General features: G+C 50.8%; 1 protein-coding gene across 1 annotated transcript; it reads left to right on the top strand.

Moving 5' to 3' along the window:
* The first annotated feature begins 2,033 nt into the window (after positions 1-2,033).
* On the top strand, positions 2,034-4,825 carry NKX1-2 (NK1 homeobox 2). The gene is made up of 2 exons (XM_040254832.1): positions 2,034-2,244; positions 4,131-4,825. The coding sequence occupies exons 1-2, from the start codon at positions 2,034-2,036 to the stop codon at positions 4,823-4,825; spliced, it is 906 nt and encodes a 301-aa protein (XP_040110766.1).
* The last annotated feature ends 4,539 nt before the right edge of the window (positions 4,826-9,364 follow it).

Here is a 9,364-nt window from a genome sequence, read left to right as displayed (position 1 = left end):
TTCATATTCTTTTTCTATTATGGTTTATCACAGGGTATTGGATATAGTTTCCTCTGCTATACAGTAGGACCTTGTTGTTTAAGAAAGATTTTTTTTTTTAATCAGGTGAGAAATGGGTGAGAAAGAGTTGTCAAAACAAAAACCAAACTACCCTATCGGAGACCTGGAAGGTTCTGTGATTGGCAGTCCAGATTCCTGGGTGCCATGGTTTAGAGTCCTAGCCATCTTTCTTTGGTTTTCCCTAGGCATGCATTCCCTCTGATGGGAGGTGGTCTGCTGGGCTTGGCCAGGGCACTTCCTTCCCTGATTTCCTTTGAAAGCACAATTCATCTCAGCTTTAGGACTGGAGCTAGCTCGAATTTCGGCAGGGCTTTAAAGTCCCCAGGGAATACAGTGACGCCTCTGGGAGGCCATTAGCTTTGAATGAGAAAAGCTCCAAGAAGCTGGCCTGTGAGATCTCCTCTTCAATAACAGATGGAATTAGCAGCACCCCCCACCCCCGCCCCCACTGCACTTAGTGGAAGGTTTCTCCTCCCCTTCCTACTCCTACCTGCTCAGACAATCTTAATTGCCAAGTCATTGTTTGAAAACCCCATGGGGCCGGGAAGAAAGGGACAGCAACCTTAGAGGTAGCTCTGGGATGAGGGGTCGGAGAAGCCTCAGAAATTGCCGCTGAGATAAATACTTAGCGCTCAGACTGTTCCCCAAGCAACAAAAGAAGGGGAATTTAAGAAGGGCGTGGCTGGTGGAAGCTTCCCCAAGGGCTGCTGTGCCCCATCCCCACGGGACTTGGTGGGTTAGATGCAAGCGTTTTATCTGTTTTCTGACCATAAGTCCAAACCAGGCAAAACACCTTTTAACCTTTTTCTTCTTGGGACTATTGGGAGGATGGGGGGAGGGGGGTGTCAAAGATGCAACTTGCTTCCCAGAGACACAATTTAACTGTGCAAATGATCAGACCTGTGTCTGTGCAGAACGCCTGAAGGGTATCAGAGGTCGTGCTTGGAGTCTCCACAGGACAGGGCAGCCGCCGGCACCTAGCTCGCCTGTCCTCACCAGAGCATCTTGGCTGGGGCTCAGACATCTCTCCGAAACCCCTGCTGCTCCCTGACCTGGCTAGGCTCCAGGGTGGAAGGGAAAGCCTCTGTCACAACCTGGGTTTTGTCCAGTCCACAACCTGGACGTTCCTAGAGAAATAACAGAACTTACTGCAAAGAATAGTGGTTCAGGAAAGGAGACCCGGGTTCAAATCCAGACTCTGTCACCAACTAGCAGTGGCCCTGGGCAACATCACTTCTCACCTTTGAACCTCATTCTCACCTTTTCTCATCTTAAAACCGGGATAAATAGCCTTGCCAGGCCACGCCCACCGCACAGGGCTGCTCGGAAGATCAAACGAGATCTCGCACGTGGAAGGGCTTTGTAAACTAAACTGTGAGAACATGAAGGCTTTTAAATCCGAGGTGGTCAGGTCCGAGGCCATTACTGTGATGCACTGGCGAGGCAGGCGATGTGCTAAGCTTTGCCTTCGTGTAATCAGTGCTGGACTCAACTGCGTCCCCAACTCAAAGGCGGGTGCCCTGGAGCAAGGGTGCAAATCCAAGCCCGAGTCGGGGTGGGTGTATTGGGAGGATCTTCGGGACGAAAGCTTCCTAACTTCCCTCCCTCGCTCACCGGCAGTCCCAGCAGGTTGGGCGGAAGCGCGCTGAGCCCGCGGCGCTGTCCAGGCGGGCGCGCGCACCGGACGCACCTTAGGCGCCCCCTCGCCGAGGCTGGAGGTCCGGGCAAGACTCGGGGTAGTCTTGGGGGCTCCTGCTAGCGCGCCCTGCACGTGGCGGGGGCCTAGGGTAGCGCAAGTGCCAATCCGCGCGCAACCTCGGGCCGCTCTCTCCCCGCCCCGCCTCCGCGCCCCCCTCCCCAGCTTCTCTTGGCCGCCTCGACCCTCCTACCAGCTGAGAGCTGCTGCCGAGCCACAGCCTAAAGCAAGCCCGAGCACTACCCTCCCCGGACCCCACGCCGCCGGCCTCTGGGGCATGCTGGCATGGCAGGACGGCGGGGCCAAGGCGGCTCCCTCCCACCACAAGATCTCCTTCTCGGTTCTGGATATCTTGGACCCGCAGAAATTCACCCGCGCTGCGCTTCCAGCCGTGCGTCCGGCTCCCCGGGAAGCCAAGAAAAGTTTGGCAGAGGCCGAAGCAAGGAAGGACGCCAGCCGGGACCCAGTTCCGCAGCGAGAGGCTCCTGGTAAGGAAGCGAGGCGGCCTCGGGCCCGGAAAGCCCTAGCTTAGATGCTGCGATGGGCGGGTGGGAGGGACAGCCCGGGATCGGGTGAGTAGACCTTGGCGGCGTCTGCCCCAAAGGGGAGAAAGCACACAGGAAGAGGGCTGAAAACAGCAGAGGAGCAGCGAACGTGTTAGGCGCTCGGCCGCGTCCGACTCTGCGACCCTATGTCTGTAGCCCGCCAGGCTCCTCTGTCCACGGGATTCTCCAGGCAAGAATACTGGAGTGGGTTGCCATGCCCTTCCCCAGGGGATCTTCCCGACCCAGGGATCGAACCTGGGTCTCCCCCAATGCGGCAGATTCTCTACGATCTGAGCCACCAGGGAAGCTGCAGGAAGAGGCACATAGGGGCACCCCCCCCCCCCACCCCCCCCTCCCCCGGGCCCCCCCGCAGCATCCCAGGTCAGAGATTTGCCACCGAAGCCTATCCCTGCTCACCTGCCAAGCGAGTTAGCACGTCAGCTCTGACTGACCGGCAGTGGAAACTAATACTTACCCAGCACCCAATTTAGCCAGGCTTATTCACTTATTGGGCATCTAATGCTCCCGCCATGTGCCAGGACCTGGGCTAGAGACTGGGATACTAGTCAGGGAAAACTTCAATACCTGCGAGGTCGACAGCATCATCCCTCCATTCTCTGGGTGAGGGAGCTGAGACTGTCTGAAGTCTTAGCAGGCAGTGAGGTCCGGTGGAGCACAGGGGTCACTTCCAGCCCTCCAGAGACAACAGCAAAGAATCCACTGCCCACCCGCTCAGTCTCCCTAGACCCAATCGTTGACTGGACTGGGGTCAGGGTGGCTTGGGGTGATGGGAGACTCTTTTGTCCTTTCTCTCCAAACCCTTTTTGACTTAACTCCTAACTCTGGAGGACCCTCATGAGGCGTCCAGGAAAGTTTGTGTCTGAAAGGAAAGACAAAGGGCCGCAGGACCAGAGCTGGGTGAGGCCTGGGAGGGACTCCAGAGTTCAGGGGCGCAGCGCAGGGAGAGAGGCTTGAAGTCTGGCAGTCTCCTCCCCCCCGCGCCGCCCCCCACCGCTTTCCATCCCCAAGTTTAGTGGTGATGGTCTGGGGCTCTGGGCGCCTCTGGCGGCCGCTCTTGGGCCTGGGCGGCCGGCCGGGTAATTGTTCCGATCGCCTCTCGCAGGGGCCGCTCTCCCCTTGCCCCACCTCTCTGATCGATATTCTATTACTGGAGCCTGCATATCTCCTGCCCGCAGCTTGCAGGTACCGACTTCAAACCCCCTTTCCCTGTCTGATCCTAATATTGTTCGATTAAAACTTACCTTTAATAGATGACATCTATCGATCCGGTCCCGCGCAAATCTGAAACTCTATTAACACGGCAGCAGAGAGAAGATGGGAAAGAGGGAATTTCACTTTAAAAGGGAGAAGAGGGGCGCCTAATAACTTCTTTTTCTAATTGCTAGAGGTTCCAGACCCAAACAGGCTTCTAGGGACGGGGGGGAGAGAGCCTGAAACGCACTTGACATCTCGATGTCTTAATGTGTAACACAACGCTCTAATAAGGTTGTCCAATGAGCTCGTTATTTTTTCTTAATGCAGGGTGTCATCCATTGATTCCAAATACACTTCTTGGACACCTACTAGGTCGTAGATGAGTAAAGAGCGAAGAGGCACCGCAACCCTAACTTCCACCTCCTGGGACAGGCTGGGCGCTCTGGATGGGGGGCCGTGGGGTGGTGGCAGGGAACGCAATCTCGGAGAGGGGCAGGGCAGGGCCCTGAGTTGGGGAGATTGCCGCCTAGTCTGGGGAGGACAAGAAGCAGGTCCGGGGACCAGAACGGGCTGGGTGGTTCCCGTTTTCTGATCACCGTCCCCTTCTCCTCTAGATGCTGCGGGCCGCGGCGCCGGCTTGGCGTCCCCCCTGGAGGGGTCGGAGGCGGAGGAGGCGGAAGAGGAGGACGAGGACGTGGAGGATGCGGGGCGGCGGCGCGGGGAGCGGGCTGTGCACCTGCAGGCGGGCCTGACACTCTCCCCCGAGGCCCGGGCCGCGGCGTCGGCGGCGGGGGAGAGCGGCGCGGGCGGCCTCGCGGGCTCCCCCGGCTCCCCGCGGCCCAGGCGCCGGCGCGCGGAGCCCAGCAGCTCCAAGCCGCGGCGCGCGCGCACCGCCTTCACCTACGAGCAGCTGGTGGCTCTGGAGAACAAGTTCCGGGCCACTCGCTACCTGTCCGTGTGCGAGCGCCTGAACCTCGCGCTCTCGCTCAGCCTCACTGAGACGCAGGTCAAAATTTGGTTCCAGAACCGCAGGACCAAGTGGAAGAAGCAGAACCCCGGTGCCGAAGGTGCGGCGCAGGCGGGAGGTGGAGCGCCCCAGCCCGGGACTGCGGCGGCGAGCGGCGGCGCGGGGGGCAGCCCAGGTCCGCCGGGTCCGGGCGCGCATCCTTTCCAGACTTTCCCCTCCTACTCCGCGGCCAACGTCCTCTTCCCGGCCGCCGCCTCCTTCCCGCTGACGGCCGCCGGGGGCTCCTTCGCGCCCTTCCTCGGGCCCTCCTACCTGACCCCTTTCTACGCCCCGCATCTATGAACCCCCGAGCCCCTTGGGCCCCTCTTCGTCTGGACTCACGAGTGATTGGCGTGGACTTGTGGTCCCCACCCTACCGAGGGGCGCCGATGCATAGGGACCGCCCCCTCCTGGTGCGCGGGTATCTGTGCGCCCCTTCCCTGCCGGCTGCCTGGAGGCGCCGCCAGAGGGCAGGGAGAGGCCGCCTGCCGACTCCCAGGTGCGCGCCTTCCCGCCGCGCGGAACCTCGGAATCCACACGGTCCACTAAGGGGAATCGAGGACCGGCCACGTTTCAGAGTATCCGGAGACGGAAGCCGTCCTTAAATCTCCACGTTTCTGGACCTGCTGTTCCCGGTGGGTCAGGCTTCATTCAGTTGAAGGGCTCTTTTCTGAGGGTCTGGGTGTTCGGAGGCGCGCGACTAGCCCAGCGCCGGGCTTGGAGTCCGGAGAAAGCCAAGACCCGCCCTCCAGCGGCTCACGAGGATAGAATCTGCAAAGATTTTGGCTCCCTCAGAGCCCAGTTGTTTTTGTTTCCCTTTTCAGAGCCGATTGTTTCCCATTTCATACTTGGTTACTGGCCCCAATCCAGCGATTCCTTCCGAACACTGGGAAAGTCGGCGAGAACTGGGTCTGTGAGCGCACACCGCCGCCTTGAGATGGACCATTTTTTAAATGCGCAACGCTCTACGTTTTTAGATCTTTCATTTAAGATTAGGACCTGAGAGCAACTCTTATTCCAGACTGTCGCTCCACAGGCTATTCCTGAGAAAATGGGTACCTAACTTTTCGGAGAAGACCAGAAGTTCGTGCTGGGAAATTCAACTGCTTTACAGCTAGACTTGCCTGCTAAGGTAGAGGGCAGTTCCCCGCTACTGCAAGTTTTGAGAACAGCTTTGACAAACCATGACTATGGCCCCAAAGGCATAAAAATAACAAAGGGACCAGTGGCACAACTGAAATCTTGAAGTCTATACCTGAGACTGCCCATTATGATTTGCAGTGTTTGATATCGTAAAACTTCAGTCTTGGCCAATATGTCTGTCCCAGCAAGTCCGAAGCTCTCAATAGTGATCAAGGAGAGTTCTCTCCTCCAGGATACCCCGCAGTTATGAACTGGACTAGTTTTTAAAGCACAGACTCAACATTTTTAGAGCTTCATCTAAGATTCTGACTTGAAAGATATTCTGTTCCACACAGACTGTCCGTGGTAGCGTGGTGAACAAGCAAAAGGTTGTTAAGAGCAGTAAAAGAAATAATTATTGGGCATATCATGGAATCAAAAGGCATATATGTGATGGATTCAACTGCAGGAGCTTAATATAGGGACATGCATTCTAACTGCTGCTTTTATTATCTCTCTTAAGAATTAGTCCTGTAAAATTCTCTTGCTGGCTTTATCTGGAATACTCTTCAGTTTTTTATGTAATATAATTTGTAGCCCATATTTCCGAAAACCAGACCTCCCCAACTAGGTCATGTATCTTTCACTCTCATCTTTATTGGATGACTTGAGGCTGGGCAATATCTATATGGATACCATATTCCTTGCTATTTCTTGGTAGCCTTTGTCATTAATAAATTTAAGGACCAATGGCTTCTCATAAAATAAAACACATTATTTGGTTTTATGAACACATGAGATTACAACCTTGAAATATCTATTTCTGTTATTATCAAGAATGAGAAAATATACCTCCCTTCTTCCAAACTAAATTGAAGCTTTCACATTCATGTGAATCTCCTCAGATTTGAGTGTATGTATTATTTAATTATAATTTATTAGACTCTTTCCCTCCTATGCTAAAGAAGAAATGTGTCCCCAAACAATGCATTAAACTTTCTGAAAGACAAGTGGTGCCAGATGAGATTAACAATGCAGTTACTGTAATAGATAATATTGTTTTATTCACTTTACTTGTGATAAACACTCCCTCAGTAACTATTAGTGGGTTTCTCAAAAGCAACATTCCATGTATCAGGAGCAGGCATGCAAAGAAGCAAGATCTATAACAAAGAAACCAAATTTCTGTAAGACCTGGGAAACATTCCTTTCATCTCAGGTACCAGAAGACTATAGCTGAAGAGAGGGACTGGGGAGGGAGGGGGGAGGCTTGTCTGTCTGTGGACCAGCATGGAGTGCTGTATTTCCTGACCTTTCTTGTTTCTATGAATTTTAACAGAGTAATGCTTGAAGTGTGTGACTTTGGATATCTGCTGCTTTAAAAGGCCCAGTGAGTTCCCAACCAAATCCTTAAACTCAATCTATTGATGTGTTTGTCTAATAAATTTTGTTTGTAATAATTTCTTTCTAATTATTTCTTGTTGTTTATTACCAAAGCTTTTAAATAATTCTATAACTATCAGAGGTTGTATATCTTCCCATCCTCACCCCTCACCATCTGGCATTCACCAGTAAAGAGTATTTCTACCCTAAAACGACTTTTTCTAAGCCATCCTTTTCAGATTCTTGCTAGGTAAACACATAGTGGCTCCACTTGTAGGCAGTACACACAAACACACATTTAAGCCCATTTTCATAGTGATAGCAAAGTATCTTTATAGAATATTAATTAGTGGCTGCAAATTAAATTAATACCAGATTTCTAGGACATTAGCTTCCTAGCCTGCTTCACAAGTTCTGAATAACCCATAAAGACTCTGGGAGGCAACTTTGCAGACTTGGGCCATCCACTGGTCATAAATTCCAGATGTTAAAAATGAATATTTAAAAATGATCTTATTTACAAATCAGAAACAGACCCATAGACATAGAAAACAAATTTGGTTGCTAAAGGGGGAGGGATAAATTAGGAGCTTGAGATTAGCATATACAAACTACTATATATAAAAAACATAAACAAGGTCCTATTATATAGCACAAAGAACCATATTCAAAATCCTGTAATAAACCATTATGGAAAAGAATTTGAAAAAGCATATATCTCTCGATATAGCTGAATCACTTTGCTGTACACGAGAGTCTAACACAATATTATAAATCAACTATACCATTTTAGGTTCCCATGTGAAACCATGTAGCCAGTTCAGTTCAGTTCAGTCACTCATTACTGTCAGACTCTTTGTAATCCCATGAACTGCAGCATGCCAGGCCTCCCTGTCCATCACCAACTCCTGGAGTTTACCCAAACTCATGTCCATTGAGTCAGTGATGCCATCTAAACATCTCATCCTCTGTCGTCCCCTTCTCCTCCTGCCTTCAATCTTTCCCAGTATCAGGGTCTTTTCCAATGAGTCAGCTCTTTGCACCAGGTGGCCAAAATATTGGAGTTTCAGCTTCAACATCAATCCTTCCAATGAACACCCAGGACTGATTTCCTTTAGGATGGACTGGCTGGATCTCCTTGCAGTCCAAGGGACTCTCAAGAGTTTTCTCCAACACCACAGTCAAAATCATCAATTCTTTGGTGCTCAACTTTCTTTATAGTCCAACTCTCACATCCATACATGACCACTGGAAAAACCATAGCCTTGACTAGACGGACCTTTGTTGACAAAGTAATGTCTCTGATTTTTAATATGCTGTCTAGGTTGGTCATAACTTTCCTTCCAAGGAGTAAGTGTCTTTTAATTTCATGGCTACAGTCACCATCTGCAGTGATTTTGGAGCCCCCAAAAATAAAGTCAGCCACTGTTTCCCCATCTATTTGCCATGAAGTGATGGGACCAGATGCCATGATCTTAGTTTTTTGAATGTTGAGCTTTAAGTCAACTTTTCACTCTCCTCTTTCACTTTCATCAAGAGGCTCTTTAGTTCCTCTTCGCTTTTTGCCCTAAGAGATGGTGTCATCTGCATATCTGAGGTGATTAAATTTTCTCCCGGAAATCTTGATTCCAGTTTGTGCTTCATCCAGTCCAGCATTTCAGTCCACATAAAAAAATCCAACTTCTGAAGATAGTTATTTGCTGGGATTCCTCTCGCTGTTGGTTTATAATGTGTAATGCATCTGCAAAAGCGACTATGGTGTGTGTAGCCAGGTGCATCTTCTAAAACAGAACACCTTTGTCATTAGTACCTGGATCGAGACTAGAACACTGTGAACACCCCAGAGCCCCCTTAGGTCACCTTCTCATACCCCTCCCCAAAGGTGACCACTATCCTACTTCTAATAGCATGGGTTAGTTGTACCTGTTTTTTCCTTTTAAATATATGTAAACTATTTTGTATCTGACTTAGTTCAGTATTTTTTATTTTTTTTCTTTGCTCAATATTATTTGTGAGTTCCACCCATGTTGTGTACAGCTGTAAATTATTTATTCCTATTTCTGTTGGCGTATTATGATACACACTTTCTACAATTCATCCTTTCTACTTTTTGTTTTTGGGGCCTCACTGTGTGGCATATGGGATCTTAGATACGGGACCAAGTATTTGAACACGTGTTCCTGCATTGGGAATGTGGAGTCTTAACCACTGGACCATCGGTGAAGTCCCTAGCCATTCTGCTGTTGATAGGTAATCAAATGTTTTTTTGGCCATTTTGACTAAGCAGACTTATACATACCTTTTGAGGCTTCCCTGGTGGCTCAATTGGTAAAGAAT

Source organism: Oryx dammah, unplaced genomic scaffold (genome assembly GCF_014754425.2).
Source record: "Oryx dammah isolate SB20612 unplaced genomic scaffold, SCBI_Odam_1.1 HiC_scaffold_14, whole genome shotgun sequence".
Lineage (NCBI taxonomy): Eukaryota > Metazoa > Chordata > Mammalia > Artiodactyla > Bovidae > Oryx > Oryx dammah.
This window is presented reverse-complemented; position numbering and strand designations above follow the sequence as displayed.

Bases quoted from the DNA above. Each gene is read 5' to 3' on its own strand.
- NKX1-2 (XM_040254832.1), top strand. From the start codon at position 2,034: ATGCTGGCATGGCAGGACGGCGGGGCCAAGGCGGCTCCCTCCCACCAC. The intron at 2,245-4,130 runs GTAAGGAAGCGA...CTTCTCCTCTAG, and splicing joins TCCGCAGCGAGAGGCTCCTG to ATGCTGCGGGCCGCGGCGCC.